Below are 17,640 nucleotides of genomic sequence, written 5' to 3' on the forward strand. Positions count from 1 at the left end.
AGGCCGGGGTAATTGCGGGGGTAATTGAGCCCTCCACTTTTTTGAAAATAGAAATAGAAAGAATGAAACAAAGTCCGGCTTTTAACACACACAAAATCGGTCCGTATTGACTTTACACCCCGCCCCCCCCCCCCCACTCGATCAATGTTATTTTGAAAGCACCCCCTATCTGAGGACTGCCAACATTTCCGAACCCCCCCCCCCTTTCGCGGGCTTTTCGCAGGCTTTTCCTGCCTTGGAGACCCCCCTAAAAAAAACAAAAAAATGCTCAATGTACCCCCTAAATCCATAATAATTTCTAAGGAGTCCAAAGAGATTAGAGAAAAAAGAAAAAACACCCCTTTTTAAAGAAATCTCCTGGTGAAAACTCAAATACACCCCCTTTTTTTTTACAATTCTCGGGCCGGACTTTGTCGCACGAAAAGTACCCCTTTACCGGACATTTTGGTAACACGCATGCGGTCCCTCCGTTCTCGGAGTGGGGGGGGGGGGGGCGGGCTTTACACACCGGACTTAAGGGGGGGGGGGTTTCAAAAGGGGAAACATGCATACGCGTAGCCTAAATAACACTGAGTGGGGGGGGGGGGGCGGGGCGATTCGTTTAGTAGTGTCACAGAATGATGTGTCGTTACTGTTACATGATAATCCATTTTTATATAACGCATAACGCATTCCTTTGCGCGTATAGAAAGAAAACCAAAGAGAAAAATAGGGTACTGAGTTCCTTTTACTTGTTTACAACAATTGAAATAAATATTTTTTCAGGTAATATCTATAGTGTCAATATTTTTAAGTGAGGCTTGGAGGTCGTTCCATAAAATTGGGGCAGCATGGGCAAATGAACGTTCACCATAATGTGTTTATCAAAATAGGAGAAAAATAGATTCTTTTTATATGAATGGAAGATTTCTTAGTGGTTTACATACAGTGAGTAATTCATTTAAATAAGAGGGTGCTGATTCATGAAAACATTCATAACAATAACAATATTTTAAATTGGATGCAAGAATTGACTGGTGACCAATGTAAATTTCGTAAGACAGATGTACAGATTATGCTGCATTATTGTAGAGCGCTTAGAGACTTCTGACAAAGTAAGTGTTAGGCGCTATATAAGCACTGTAATTATTATTGGATAGATGTGTAAATCATTGAAATAATAATCAGTATACGATGAGAAAATGATTCTTCTCCAGCTTCCAGAAACCAACCTATTCGAATTTATTGCGTCCTGCGGGATGCAATTACTCACTGCTTTTGCAAGATTTGTATGTGAGATTTGGTTTTTGGTGAGTCCGGGACGCAAAAACGCAACTTAGCACGGCCCTTGCCAAAATAATTATATTGCTCTACAAAACAAATCTAAACTAGAGGACAAAAGCACTGGATCTGCTTTCTATATTCCAGAATTGGGCATAACAAAGTGTTACAGGTTATCATCAATAAACATAATGAGGGCAGAATATTAGCAGCTAAAGTGATGGCTTTGGGGTGGCTAGAAGATTGTAGAGGAATGTTAGTTGTTTTCTTAACACATTCATTGTCAGCAATTCAGACTCAAGAAAACAGCAACAATTTCAAAATAATTGTTGCTGATATTTTGTACAAAATGTAATAACAAAATAATGTCAGATATACATATAGATAAACTTTGAATGAATATCTTTCCATTGCAGTGTTCGACGTAAAGAAATTGCAGACAATCTCCTGTAGGCAGGAATAAACGGCCCAGATAGCCAGCTTGGCCCAGATGGCCTGATCGGCATGATCAGTTTGATTGGAAGCCTGTATACGAAAGCCGGCTCTAAATCGATTGACTCCTGTAAAGTGGAGCGATTGAAATGCTTGAATATCATCTTGTACTAAAATCATAGAGATGACATCCCGAATCCGAATGCACTACTAATGGTGAGGGGGGAATTAAATATACTAAATCTTGCACAGTAGCACTTCGCTGAGACAAGTAAGCCAACTCTGAACTCGAAAACAGGAGTCTGGAAAGACAGAGCCCCAAAACATGAGTAAAAGATCACAGATTAACAAGATTGAAGAGCGCCATCTAAACACAAACAACAACAACAACAATCTGCCATGCACAAACTTTTGAAACATGTGAGAGGGAGGGAAATATGATTCGGTACTCCCTTAATTATATTTTAACAGAAATTTATTTTTCCATCTATGAAAAAAATCATTGTACTAATAAAAATAAAGGGTCGATGTTAACTTTTCTAATCTTTAGCAAGTGTCTCATTTGAATTGAATAATTATTCAGACCATGATTTACATCATTAAATATAGTGACCTGCCAGTGTCACAAATAAGGTATAAAAATATGCTCATCTGACCGTAATTAAATGCCTAAAACCCCTGAGCTTCTGGGGGCTCCGCACCCTGGACCCCACGCCAATTTACGCTCCGCTAGCTTGGTTCGCTACGTTCTACCTGATCGTAACCCCCCCCCCCCCCCCCACTTTGCAATACACCCGTACGTTCCGCGGGGCCTGTTTACGTCATGTCAAGCTTTACCATCAAGTTGAGACGCAATATGGCTCATCGTCGAATTATATGAACATGATAAGGAGACATTTGTTTAAAGTGTACGTCTCTGGGTAATACAGCCTAATAGCAGGTTTAATTTTTTTTTTTTTTTTTTTTTTTTTTAGTTCAAATTCAATTTTATTTATTTACTATTTTAAGATAAAAGTGCACAACATAAAGAACATAACATAACAAAAATACATTTCGGGTTATGTTTTGTGCAGATCTCATTAAAGAATAATTTACATGTGATGACTTTAATATTTTTTCTTCTTCTTAATTTGGAAAATAGTATGGCATTTTAAAAAGCTATGCTTTTATATTACTTGCCCCAAAAATGAGTTTAACTGGTAGTCAATGATTGGTCAAAAGATCAAAATCAAAATCAAAGATCAAAAGAACAAACTAGCTGTTGACACGAAGAAAAAAAAGTGGGATTGGTTGATGGACAGTTAAAGTAAATAAAGAGAAAAGTAAAATCAACAAAATGAACACACAATTGGGTTTACAGGAAAAATCCAATTATTTTCGCACAAGTTCCGTGTACCCTATAGTCACCATGCTCTAGTTTGTACATAACAAACCGTAGGGTAGTATTCTGAAAATCCCTCTTAGTTTCCGTCTCAGTGAACCCCTCCATTTCTACAGCTTTAAAAAAAATATACAGCTAATATATATTCGCTTATTCTTTCGCTTATGTAATACAATTGATTATTTATAAAACTCAATATATTTTAATTGATTTCTGTGATCGATTTCTTGTCAAAATTGTTCATAATGAGTATTGTTCTGTTGAAAATGAAGATAAAACTGAAACCGGAACGTACTGTGGAGTCTGGTGCTGGGGTACACTTTTTCTCAAGCAAAATGTCAAGAGGACACTTTTTTTTTTTTTTTTTTTTGGTCTCGAAATTTGGAAATTTGACATTTTGCTCAGTTGGGGGGGGGGGGGGTAAGGTCACCTTTTTTAGGTCGGCCGTGGGCATAATTTTTTTTTTTTTAATACCAAAAAAAAAAAATCAAAAGGGGGGGGGGGGGTTAGGTTTTTTTTTTAGGGGGGTTTACATACATACAATTACCAAAGGGGGGGGGGGTAACCCCCCCCCCCCCCCCCCCCCCCTGCGCGTACGCGCCTGCGATCAAATAGCTCAACTACAATACATTGGTCTGTATTTAACTGGAAGCTCCATCCTGCTTGCCGCCCACTATCGAGCGTAAGGTGCGCTATGATAAATCTATTGTTTCTGGGGAGTTGAGGGGTGATAACAACATCTTGTCATACGACATAATGGTTATCATGTCTCAGTCTTATTGCATTTTGCTTGCTTGCTAGATGCCTTGTCTGTTCCAGAAATTGGCGATCAAGCTTTCCATCTACTTTTATCTCTGGTTCTTAATGTGATGTTGATTATGTTGCCAGTCAGCCCAATGAACTTGTCCATGTATTAATAATTGTATTTGATGCGCTGTCTTCCTTTGCTTCTCTTTCCCTCAAATTTTCCAAGAAAGAGAGAGAGAGAGAGAGAGAGAGGGGGGGGGGGTTGAAGTTGAAGTCTGGGACAAAGTGACGGAAGTCTTGGACGGACTTGTGGTCCCAATTCGGAAAGTATGGGACCGTCTCCATTAATTTTGTTTTTACACGGGCCTATACTTCCTCTCAAGCATACTGTATGTCGTATAACTGCACACATATAGCTTTCGGTCCCGTAACCTAATATTTGGTATATAAATTATTTAGAACAAGAAATAGATCACGTTGTTCGCTTTCAATATTGGTTTTATGCATTTCACTTCCTAAATGATACAAGTGTTGTCTGCTAGAATGTGTCTGTTGTATTGGTAGAGAATTATTCAGCATACAATTCAACTATAATTGCTGAAAGTCGAGCCACCCGCAGTGCAAACTCTTTACTTCTGGAAAACACACACAGGGAAACCAAACGCATTAAAGAGCTTTTCAGGTGAAAGGTCTTTCACTGAAACCGTGCAGACATGCGAATAGCGGTGTTCACATTCTTACGAGATTCGTGAACTTATTATAAAATTATAAATGGTCATGAATGTTTTATGTCAAGAATAAAAAATGAAGATTATTAAGACTACACAGGAATGGTTGAGAAGCACACAAAGAAAGAACTACACTGTACTTCTGCTTCGTCTAAAAATATTAACTTCAAAATTATCTAAAGAATAATCTTACATTGTGCAAATATCACATATTAATAGAATAATGCAGTGATATAACTGCGTAGCAATAATATTGTAGTATACAGTGAGCTCATTTATCATGACTTTATGTCCAAAATGTTGACATGTCATATTTTAATTTATTTTGTTTGTTTGAATAATGATTGAGTATTTTGTTGTAATTTATTGTCAGAGATTGTCAAAATGATTACAAAATGGTTAAAATTAAGTAAAATAGTCTTATTATTTATGTGTGTGATCCCTGTCGTTGTTTTACTATCCACGAATTCGTCCAGGAACTGATGTTATTTCACCGATGGCTGAACTTGGAGTCGGAAAAATCAGTGGGTGTTCCATAAATTAACCTTACGAACTTCACATACAAGGAGGATACTAGCCACTGAGTTCATGTCAACTCTTATTTTCCTTATCTCATCGACAATTTCGTAATTTGTCACGCTGAAGTTTCTTTCTCTTGATTTACTCGAAATCGCCACAAAATCAAAAGAACGACTCGCAGGAACGATTTATGAATAAGATTATTGAAGAAAAAAAAATTGAAGGAAAATAGAAAAGATCCTTTTTACAGTATGACTAACGATATTTGTTTAAGAGACAAAATATCATTTTGTTTAGTAATCAATCATGAAGAGAGAGAGAGAGAGAGAGAGAGAGAGAGAGAGAGAGAGAGAGAGTGAGGGGGAGGGAGACAGTGAGAGAAAAATGGCAAAGACAATAATGTAGATTATGATAAAATTGTAGTCTTAAAGAGATGTTAGACAAGAAAACGGCAAAAGCTGCTTATAAATTGTCTAATAATTATTGTTTAGACATAACAATAACTTGAAGGCTTGTTAATTAAAAACAATAACATGCAGCTCATCAGGAACAACAGCAGGAGTTGATGATCGCCCCCCCCCCATGACAAATCGACGAACATTTGCCATATATTTTCCATTTATAAAAAGTAATCATACATTACCGTTTTTATCATGATTCCCCTCCCCCCCCCCCCCCCACACTCAGTGTTATTTAGGGTACGCGTATGCTCGTTCCCTCTTTTTGAAAGCACCCCCTATCTGAGGATGCTAAATTTTCCGAACCCTCCTTTCGCGGGCTTTTCGCGGGCTTTTCCTGCCTTGGAGACCCCCCTAAATACGGAAAAATGCTCAATGTACCCCCTAAATTCTGAATAATTTCTCAGGAGGCCATGAGAGAAAAATAGAAAAACACCCCCTTTTTAAAGAAATCTCCGGGTGAAAAGTCAAATACACCCGTTTTTTACAATTCTCGGGCCGGACTTTGTCGCACGAAAGTACCCCTTTACCGGGCATTTTGGTAACACGCATGCGGTCATTCCGACCCCGGAGTGGGGGGGGGGGGGGCATAATTCGTGAATACTTCTGTAAAAATGTATCTTGTCTTTGGATGAAACTCCTGCTGTGCTATTTACACCAATAAACATCTCAACATTATACTCTATTCGGTTCAGAATCCAGAAGCAGGTGATATAGTATGATTATAATGTATAGAGCTAAAGAAAACGAACAGGTCATTTCTGCCAAAAACTTTGAAATCTATATTAGGCGAAGTCTATCCCTCAACTCATTGATACGTCTGATATTTTAATGATAATGCTCGATATAAATGTCTGACTGTTTAAAAATAAAGATTTCTGGTCGTGCGATTGCAATATGAAAGAAACTATGTGGATTGGAAAGGTTGAAAAATAATGTAGCACAGAAGTATTGTGAAAACTGTGAGGTTTTGGAAATTGGAAGCGCCACATACACTGAACATAGAATTGTGTATGGGCCTACACAAACATGTGGCATGAAAGATGTGGACCACAACTTTTAGCTGTTATAGATGTAATATTTCGAATATGAGGGCAATGGAAGAGCAATCGTTTATAGTGGATTTTTTTTTCTTCTATGATGCTCTTATACACACTCACACAAAAATAAAGAAAAAGCTTACAAATATTTGTTCACCTCTCTCAGAGTCGTAGAACTCAACCTTCTTATTTAGTACATAATATACGAAAATCAATGACTATACCTTTAAAGTTGCCCTGCGCGCGGAAGATTTATTTTCTTGTGTATGATCGGGGTCAAAATGTTGACATTTCGGATGAAAACGACTTGTCTGAATCTAAACACACTGATGAAAGTACTAACTAGTATGCCGAATGCCGAAGGTTTTCAATTCGTGCTAAAAGCGGAGTAAGGACGTGTGTTTCGTTGTCATGCACAGAATAGATCAGAGTAGCTCCCTTTGTATGACTTTGTAAAATAATGCAGTATATCGTTCAAATAATACGGGAAATATAACACGCAACTGCAACTCCATTCATAATTGTATTGAAATATTAAACTATTTTCAGTTTATCCATTTTTGGACAACAATCACACATTTTCACTTCATTTTTATGATTTATGCACACTAATGTAACGAACTTCATACTATGAACTCCCGTGAACTAGTCGATGAAAGCGCCATCTTCTTATTTCGTTATTTGCTTGTTCAAAACATTAATGTCATACTGATTAGAATTACATTGTGAGTAAAAAAAAAAATACTAGAGAGAGAGAGAGAGAAAGAGAGAGAGAGAGAGAGAGAGAGAGAGAGAGGGGGGGGGGGGAGGGAGACCATTTCGGTGTAATTGAAAACATCGAAGATTTTTGTTTTGTTACAAGGAATACGTAACGTCCGGGAACAATAATACACGAGATATGGGAAATGGAATGATCGATCGGTTGGTTAATGAAATGATGTTCACATAATCACATTCAAATCACATTCAAAGAAGTTCTCACAAGATATCATTAGACAGATCGTTCTCGATTCTATCTATATTATTAGACTTTACTCGAGCTATTGTTTTAAGAACTTATTAATAGCATGTTGAACTGCATAATTAGCTATTACTATAGATTGTTCATTGAGCCGTCGAAAATAGGGACTTTTAGATTTGCGTGGACTGCTACGTGTGACGCCCACGTTGTCGCGGTGCAAATCTAAAAGTACCTATAATTAATCATACCGTGCATTACCTGTGGCAAGAGCACCACTGGCACTAAATACTACCGTGCGGAAGAGAAACTTTCATCGAATACGAGAGCTCAAACTCAACAGGCGCACGAGAATGGCAGTGCCAATCAGCATTCTTTTACGGAGGCTAAACGATGACACATCTACACTCGATTTCACGAGACTCCAGGATTTATAAATACATGTACAAAAAACTTGCAAGCCTTCCTTATAGTAAGTTACTAGAGGCGGACGTCGTTCCCCTAGCTCCAAATCTCTGAGAACGTTTTGGGTGTGATGTTAACAAAATCCGGCGGGAAAGCGGTGGCCGTATCTTGTCGTCTGCGGCGTTGACTTATCGGTTCTGATATTTCAAACGAAAACTCCTCTTCCACAAATCAGCGAATATTACCCTCGCTTGCGGAATACCGTCCTGTACTTCATTAGGCTTTGTCGAGTGTGTGTGTGTATTGAGGAGAGTAGTCATGGCTTGTGGACTGGATCAAAGTTGGGGAGTTATGAGCTGTTTTGGGTCACTGCTCACCGTGATTTTGTTGGAGGTTTCATTGTTTACCACAGGGGTTACTTCTGTTTCCATGTTCCCCATAGATCCCTCCATCTCAGAGAGCCCTCGAGCAGCGTTCATAGAAACGATGGTAAGATTGTTATTACCTGCTTAAAACCTCCATCCTTCTAAAAGGATTTTATTTGTGATAACTATATTCATCAGATGAGAAGATGACTTTCACTTGGTAGTAATCTAGGACTTCATCTGTATATTACATGTATGTTTTATTTTCCACTGTCATGCAGTTTTCTTACGTAGACTTTACATCATGAACAGTGTTCGGCATGCATGTCCCTGCTCGGTATATATGTATTGGATATGCATCAATTCAGAAAATACGACCAATTTTTTTAGGATGTATAATCGGATATTGAAATTGAGTCGATTCGAGTTGATTTTTCGAAATTAATTGCGACCGTGTTAGAATTCTATTGTGATCATATTGATAATTACGATATTGCTTTTTATTTTCGTGTATACTTTCTCTTTACAGCGTGTATGTGTATATGCTCCTTATCATGTTTATCAATATCAGTGGCAGAAAAGAGTAGGACATGTTTATACAAAACGTGAAATAGATCTCTCTTGCCGAAGTTTGTTCTGATATGTTTTGTCACAGTGACAGTTATCTCAGATTTGATTCATTTTTGGAAAGGGAAATATTGACATATATGGATGCGATCAGGACTAATGTGAAGATATACATTACGAGTGATGATATTTTAGTATTAACTTTTTCATTGTTATTATCCACTGAGGGTTGAGTGTGCCTGTGCAGTCTTTCTGGGTGTTTCTGAAAATGTATGAACATATATAATTTGCGCAAACGGAAGTTTACGATTCGACGAAGTGGTGAAATGTGATTATTTGAATGTCCTATTTTGTCAGTTGGTAAATTGCTCTGACCTAGATATTTATCTAAACATTGCTGAAGAAGGTGATTATGAACTAACTCAGGACCCTTTACTGTATAAACTCCAGAAACTAAAAAAAATCAATAATGACAATGCTTGTTCTCGAGTTGTCCGAAATCACAGGCTGAATCCTGTCAAATTCACTTTCAAGCAAAGTTCCGCTTTTGTCATATTCAATAGAAAAACCACAAGATGAGCAAGAAGATAAGATGCAGTGAATGAGTGTGTATCGGACCATGCATCAGCAACCATGCATGCACAGATCAGAGAAGATCCTCTCAGTCTCACGCTGAGGGTCAATACTAATGGCTTGTTTTGACTGTTAAAACGAAATTTCATTACAATTAAAACTGTTTCATTAACCTCCATCGGCCTTATCTGATAGCTATGAGAAATGGAAGCTAAGACGAATTTATTTTCAATCTTGAATACCATGAACACATAGGGAGAGGCTAATCGAGCGCTAATGCGGAGGAGCCGGGTAGAGATAATGCAAAAAAGAAATTAACATAGGTTTACACACTGACATCAGCAATTATTCAAAAATGGAAGAGACCCCAATGTGGCCTAATTATACTTTCCTGGAGCCTTTCTAGTATTTATACCAGACCTATACATGTATAATATGTACAGAGGCGGCGCTCCCGGGAGGGGCAGGGGGCAATAAGTGTCCATATTCCTTTCTAATAATTGCCTTTTTTAGGAACGAGAAGTGCCCCTTTTCACTTTTGTTATGTTCTCCCTTCACTTCTGATAATTGCCCTATTCAAATCTGAGAGGTGACCCTTTTACTTCGTTAGAAGTGACCCTTTCCCTTTTAATAACTACCCATGCTTAACTCAGATAAGCGCACCTATTATTTTCATAATGTGCCCCTTTTCCTTTCTAATAAGTGCCCCTTTTCCTTATGATAAGTGCCCCCATTAAAAAAAAGCTTCTTCCACTTCTCATAGAGGCCCCTTTTCACCTAAGTGTCCCTTTCCATTCTCATAAGTGCCCCTTTTCATATCTGGTAAATGACACTTTTCAGGTACGAGAAGTTACTCCTTTTCACTTCAGATAAGTGCCCCAACATTTTGATGGGTGCCCTTTTTCCGTCGACAAATGGCCATTTCCTATTCTCATTTTAAGTGCCTTTTTTCATCCCTGCTGAGTGCCTCATTTTTGGTGTAAGAACTAAGAAGTGTCCCATTTTCACCTCTGATCAATACCCTTTGTACTTTGACATGTGATCCTTTTCTTTTCTAATAAGTGTACTATCTTTTTCGATTTGTGATAGTAATTGCCTATGCCCTCACGTTGACCATATGGTAGAAATACTCCTCAGGGAGTGGAGATGATGCACATTGTGAGTGAATGAATCCGATGACCAGGGTAATAATATTTGTAAGGCGCTTAGAGGCGATATATCGTGGTAAGCGCTATATAAATCCAAATTATTATTATTACAATTTAATTACATTTTAGGTGAATGTTAATGGTCACAAAGTAATGTAACTATACCGTATACCATTTCAGAGACATTTAAGTGTTGAAAGATTTTGTTTAAAATCTGTCTTATGTGTTATTTTCATGGAAAAACGGTTGGGAAAGTTCAAAAATGGTTGGGAGAATTTACTGTTAGACCATGTTTACCGAGTCACTTTAAAGCGACTAAGAGCAATTTCCCCTTTATAGATTATTATGTAACTTATCATAGGTCTTTTCAGTCTTCCGTTATGAGAATGTGTTTATAACCCCATCAGGATTGGGTTTTTTCCTCATTATAAGATGAAATTTTTGGCACACCGACCTCACAAATCTTACAATTTTTCATCGCTCGCTCGCCAATGAATATTTAAGCAATATCTTGTATGATGTATGAAAGGAAACAAATATTGAAATCATTCCTGATAATGTAATTACAATGAAGGGGTATATTATACCAATATCTTAAAAATTGTATATTTTAGCTTTCCGATTTTCCTTTTTAGGTGCCTTTTTTCCCTCCAGAAAGTGCCCTTTTTTGTTGGTGCCCCCCCCCCCACCCTTGGAAGTCACTCCGTCGCCCCTGAATATATATATACATTTATCAGTGATGAAATTCATTTTAAAGCGGAATGAGGAAAGTGGCACTTTAGAAACAGTTGGTTGATCAAAATGGAGACAGGTGCGATTATATAGGCCTGTTAAATATTAGACAGGCTTGATTGCTGAAGTGAAACGCGTACTAGTAGTGTTTGTACACTGATTGTTTAATTAAGCAGGTTATTCCTATGGTAGATGTGAACTAAAATGACATATCTCCATTTAAAAGGGCTGAGGAGAGACCTTCTATTTCCTCAAAATTGTACATCAACACTTTGAACATGTTATGTCCATCACTATAAAGGTGGAATCTAGCGTGTTAAAAGCGTTGGTCTGATAATCATGAATAGTGGTCAAACCTCGGCCCTTTTAATTTCACTTTTGTTTAGCTACGCCACTTAGATGTGCTAAATCGGCTATTCATTATTATTACATTACTGCTTCAAGTTTAGTTCCTGGATTAAATTAATTAATGCCGCCTACAAAAACTGTCAAACTGTTAACCTATTCAAAACTAGTCTTAAGACACATTGCCTACGCTGATTAATTAACTCTGTTCACTTTGATGTACATGTATTGTAATTTGTAGGTTTATTTGCACTTTTTTGTTTTGTTTAATGTGTAATTGTTTATCAGTCTATTTTTGTTTGTTATAGCGCTTAGAGACTTCGGTGGTAAGCGCTTTATAAGTAACGTTTTTATTAATATTGTTATTATTACAGACACGAGAAAAAATTTAATCAAATTTTCATTAATATCTCTGTAAAACGCCCCCCCCCCCCACCCACCGAATGACAGCAAATGACCTGCAAATGTGCAAAATTAATAACTGTATTGCACTGATCAGATCGGTCTCCATGTAAACGTGGATGCGTTGAATGGCAATATACAACTGTTAGTGTTAGCTGCTATGAAAAACAATTATGTTAAACGCAATGCAACATCGTTCTGAAGCCGGAATTCTACTTACCTTCTTAGATACTCGTATGCTTTCTTCCTTGTATGCATTATTATTTTTTTTGTTGGTAGTATTCTTTATTGTATTCATTCAATACATGTATCATACGACTTATTTCAAATAACGATAAAATAATTGAGTTGTGTATATTGTGTACTCTATATGCTATGTATCGTTATTTGAAATAAGTCTTATGGTATTGAATGAATACAATAAAGAATACTACAAAACAAAAACAAAATAATGCGTACAAGGAACATAGCATATAGAGTACACAATATACACAACTCAATTATTTTGAATGAATAAATCTTATCGTAATAATCCCCCTCCCAAAGTTAAAACAAAATGATGATTAATGATGATAATGGTTTCGATTGATCGTAAAATCAGGATCATTCGGCTGGAAATTACTAATGATTATTTACTATTATGCTAAGACAGAAATGCCAATATCAAAGAAGAAATAATTGTGAAAATACTGAACGAGGGATTGGGGGGGGGGGGGCGGCTACTGTGTGATGTATTAAAGTACATTGCATGTTAATGCATGTGTAAAATATACAGTACTTATTTAACCTATGTACATGGAGATGATCACATCTTGCCTTTGAAACTAATGTTACTACACTTGTGTTCATACACGCCGTGGTAGAAAGTGTCAGTAACAGCATCAGTATAATAATACAAATAATATGTCTAATTACCCAGGGTAGCCTCATCAGTATTTATACTGTTCTCCTATTAACCGTGGTTGAAATATAGAAATAGTTTGGATGTGGGAGACTGCGAGTTCATAATTATGGTAGATACCTGATTTACTACTTGGAAATATCAGTTATATAGGAGCCCTTGGTAGAAGTAAATATTTGGTTTACTACTTGGAAAATACCGGGAAAATAGGTATAATAATTATAGTTATATAGGAGCCACTTGGTACAAGTACATTTGGCATCAGACCACGCGAACAAGAGAGAGAGAGAGAGAGAGAGAGAGAGAGAGAGAGAGAGAGAGAAGGGAGAGAAGGGAGGGGTATACGATAGCAATTACGCCTTGTATTTCTCTAGGATATGGTATACTGTCACAGTATACTTTCGTAATACATGTAATTGATCCCCAAACAGGCGTTGTCAACACATTCACCTGGAGTGAAATTCCGCTTCAAAATTCAGCAAATTAGATCATGTGAGTCTTGTCCAAGAATAAAAGTGTAAATGAAAATGCCGAGGACTTTGGTTGAAAACAGGTGTATGACAAGCGACAGTTGCAACTAATGAAATAATCCATGTTGAGTGATCCCGGACTGGCACACTGCAACGCGGAATTTTATAACACAAAATAAAACGTGACGAAATACGTTTGACAGCACATGTAATTGATTTACACGTGTTGGAGCGATGGCTTCAATTTACATTTTTAAAAGTCTCGTTCAATACTAGGAAAATAATGAAATGAGAAGGAATTCTTTAACAAAAACAGATCAATATAAACAGAAATTATATGCGAAATATGGCAAAAACAAAATGGAAAAAGAGAAAGAAATAAAAGAGATTGCAAAATAATGGAAAAAGAGAAAGAAATAAAAGAGATTGCAAAATAATGGAAAATGAAAAGAAAATAAATTATACAACCCCTCCCTCACCTTCTCCTGACTCAGTCGCCTTGCTCCCTCACATGTTATCCACAATGCTCGACTAGTGCCCCCTTCCGCTTGAAACCAAAGCACCCTATATACAAATAGGTTCATGAAACTTATCAGTACATCTTCATAGGAAAATGTATATTCTAAGCCTACACTATTCTTAATGTTTATTTTATTGTAGGAGACCTATACATCAAACTTCATACGATGTTACACAGTCCTGGGCGTGATACAATGATATATTTCACGCCATGTTTATCTTGATTATAAGACGATGGAACAGCTTATCTTGACATTAATGCACCCCTCAATCGAAGACACAAAAAACAATGGAATATAGAAAGAAGCGTGAAAAGGAGCGCGAAAAGATGACAATACAAATTCTTCTGACTCGGTCACCTTCATTGTTCCCTTGTATGTTATCCACAGTGTTAAACTAGTGCCTGCTTCCCCATGACACCAGAGCACCCTATTAGCAGTACTGGTACTCTTTCATTAGAGGCCTACACTATCCAGGAGGCGTGACACCATGATACACGTCACGTTATGTTTATCTTGATCATAAGACGATGAGATATCTTACCTTGACATCACCAACCGCTGACTCTAGGGGGTCGACCACATCGACATACATCATCAATACTAACCATGGAATCTGGAGCACTAGTGGATTAGGGGGGGGGGGCATAGCCATCCCCTTTATGCTTGTCAAAATATTTTAGAATCCCCCCTCCCATTTTATAAGGTTATTAATCCGCCTCTGATCTAGGGGGTAGACCACATATACATCTTCATCTAGTCAGTAGTTAACCACTTTTCATTTGTTATTATATGCCTCCCATTCACAGCGGCAAGCCCAAACACAAAATATTCAATGGAAAAATAAAAGATTTCATACATGTTTTCCTCCAAGTCACAATTTGGCGTATTTAGAGGGGCAATGACGCAATTATACTACTCGCCCAAAATCATCAAAAGTAAATAAATACGAGTATCTTGATATCTCTCATTATTTTGTTAAACCGTGTAGAAAACACCGTAACTTTTCATTTCCCATTTACACCTTCTCAAACGATATTCGGTTTGCTTGAAACTATATCTGCTCTATCTTTCCTTAAATCTTTTCAGACATATTCATTAATTTCTACTTTTACTAAGTGCAGTACTTTAAAATGGTCGAACTCTCTCAAAAATGTTAAACACAATTATTGTCTATCGCCCCTGCACCATGACTTATTTGGAGAATGATGAGAGGGAAATGACAGGAAAATCGATCAGTCATTATACTCCTAAGTAGGCTTCTTATTGAATCTATCTAATTGCTAGCTGTTTGTGATAAAAACATGCAGTAGTTATATTTTCTTTGAATAAGAATAATAAAGGCTTTCATTTATAATTTATACTATCCGTACCAGTATATACCATATCCGACTTTCGAGCAATACGCGCTGTGATTTGAAAGGATGGGTAACGTTAATGTAGATTGGTAGTCATGTGTAGCTAGTATTGGTATGACCATGGTGTGACATAATATATGGGGCACTTGTGGCTGTATTGTCTTCTGCCTCACAGTCCTCGTATGTTTTAATAGATGAATTTTTAGAGATATTACCCGTTGTCTATTTTTATCGCTTTTTGTTTTACATCTTTAAAATGCATTTGCCTGATAATTTAACCTTCAATTAAGAGCAGAAATTTGTGTTACTGTAATAACGTTTACTTAGCATTGACGCTTTCTTCTGCTTTTCTCCATCACTTCTATTCGTTTCCAACCTCCCCCTTTATGACCATGATTTCAAGATCAAAACGAAGAGCTCTTTATTATGTATTAACAGTATTAAACAGCAGTAATAGTATTAGTAGACCAGATTCTGGTCGCTTTTAATATTTTACTTTTGAGAACGCGCGCACACTCACCCCACCCCACTGTTCCCCGCGAATAGACTTTTTTTTCGTAATGTAATCAAATTTCATGCATAAATCTTACAAATCATTGCATTCACCTGTTATGAATAATAATATTAGTGTATTTCAATAGTCAGAATGTGAATTGCATACATTAATTGTTGCTAGGTAGGACAAACATTATGGCTTGTCCTACCTAACAACACGTAATGTATGCAATTCGTATTCTGACTATTGAAATACAATAAATCGTAATTGATGAATGAAATAATCGGTAACATGGCACTTAACAAAGATTCGTTAGTTAATTTTGACTACATTACGAAAATAGCCTATTTACCTTATACCCAACTTTGTATTCGTGCGTAATTCTGCTGTAGATATAGTTTAGCTATAGCTAATTGTGTGAGCGGGCGCGCTAATATACGTACGAATAGAGAGCAGTCCAGGCAGTGGACTAGAATAATAGGAGCTATAAGAAAACTGTCAATAACTTAGAAAATCAGGAGAAATGTCATCATCAAAGCATTGCTCGCTCTTTGTAAAACGTCTTATGTTACAGTTCGAAGGAATAATTATTATAATTCCAAACATTTTGAGATTATGTTAGATTTCCAAGCAATGCATTTGGATTAACCCTTATAGAATTTAAATATTTGCTTCCAACCCCGCAAAATAGATTCGAAATCTTACACGCTATTAATTTTTGCCATAGTAATGTGAACACTCTTGGGCTTCTTCGTACCATTTTTACTTTCCCCGTTCCGTCATTCCAACGCCTGTGCTTATACCCTTAAGTATGTGATTTGTGCAAATGCGCTGAAGAAATAGAAAGCCTTCCTGTCCTTTGAGGGAAGCCACAAACAACAATTGAAATTACGACTCGGTCCACCACAATAAGTCGGCTTCTAGACTCCTAATTGACGAGTATGGTGGCATGGAACCCCCCTGGCAAGGTAATACAAAATGAAGGAAAAAAAACAAATATGTTGTGATTTCATGCAGTTTAGGAAGAGGTTTGTCAGTAAATGGCCTCCTTGTCTATCTTTATCGCAAGAAGGTGCAAAATAGGGCTATTTAACGGGCCAGGCGGGGCGTGAATTCGGACGAAATGAACCCACAATAGATCTGAATTCGTAGATTTTGAGTTGCTGAAGGTGTAAATGGAGACACAAGAGGCCAAAAGTCAGAAGGGACATTGCAGGTATCCTGTGAAACGCATGGAACTTGTTCCGATGGTTTCAACGTCATATTACAACTCCACAAAACATGACAGAATATATCAACAGTGAAATAACATGAAATGTATAACAATCCATGCTTGAAAAATATGTGTGTGGATCATATTATTTGACTGAAGAAAGTATACACAAGCTAATTGTATCACGGGCGTCGCTCGACGGGGCAATTCGGTCTGACCCCCTCCCCCCCCCCCCTCTCTCTCTCTCTCCCTTCGCAGTATTGTGAACCCCCTAATATTGTGCTAGACGATAACGTGGGTCGAGATTTGGGTATTATTAATTTCTTGGCCATTTTGATGACACGGACTTTCCATTCAAAACATAGCCGTTAAGATAAAGGGAAATGCCTTTCTCCACTACTCCAGTGCTTTTCTGGTTATAATTATATAGGTTGAAGAAAATGAAGATTACACTACTTTTAATTCACCATTTTCATAGGCACATGGGGGATACTTCCACCGGCTTAACGTTTTGATAATAAAAATGATAGTGGGTTCCAAAAGAGATTGACCAACTATTCCATTTTCTTTCAAAGATTAGATTTATACCCATGCACTCACGAAGACGTGAATTCCCAAAGGTTA

General features: G+C 37.3%; 1 protein-coding gene across 1 annotated transcript in view; it reads left to right on the forward strand.

Annotated features, from left to right (window-relative positions):
* The first annotated feature begins 7,723 nt into the window (after positions 1-7,723).
* The window catches only part of LOC585777 (72 kDa type IV collagenase), a 37,979-nt gene continuing 28,062 nt past the window's right edge, over positions 7,724-17,640 (forward strand). The window contains exon 1 of the mRNA XM_785589.5: positions 7,724-8,417. Coding sequence (XP_790682.2) covers positions 8,247-8,417 — 171 coding nt within the window. The 5' untranslated portion in view covers positions 7,724-8,246. The remainder of the gene's footprint in view (positions 8,418-17,640) is intronic.

The sequence above is a fragment of the Strongylocentrotus purpuratus genome, unplaced genomic scaffold, assembly GCF_000002235.5.
Source record: "Strongylocentrotus purpuratus isolate Spur 01 unplaced genomic scaffold, Spur_5.0 spur5_scaffold_2, whole genome shotgun sequence".
NCBI classification, from domain to species: domain Eukaryota; kingdom Metazoa; phylum Echinodermata; class Echinoidea; order Camarodonta; family Strongylocentrotidae; genus Strongylocentrotus; species Strongylocentrotus purpuratus.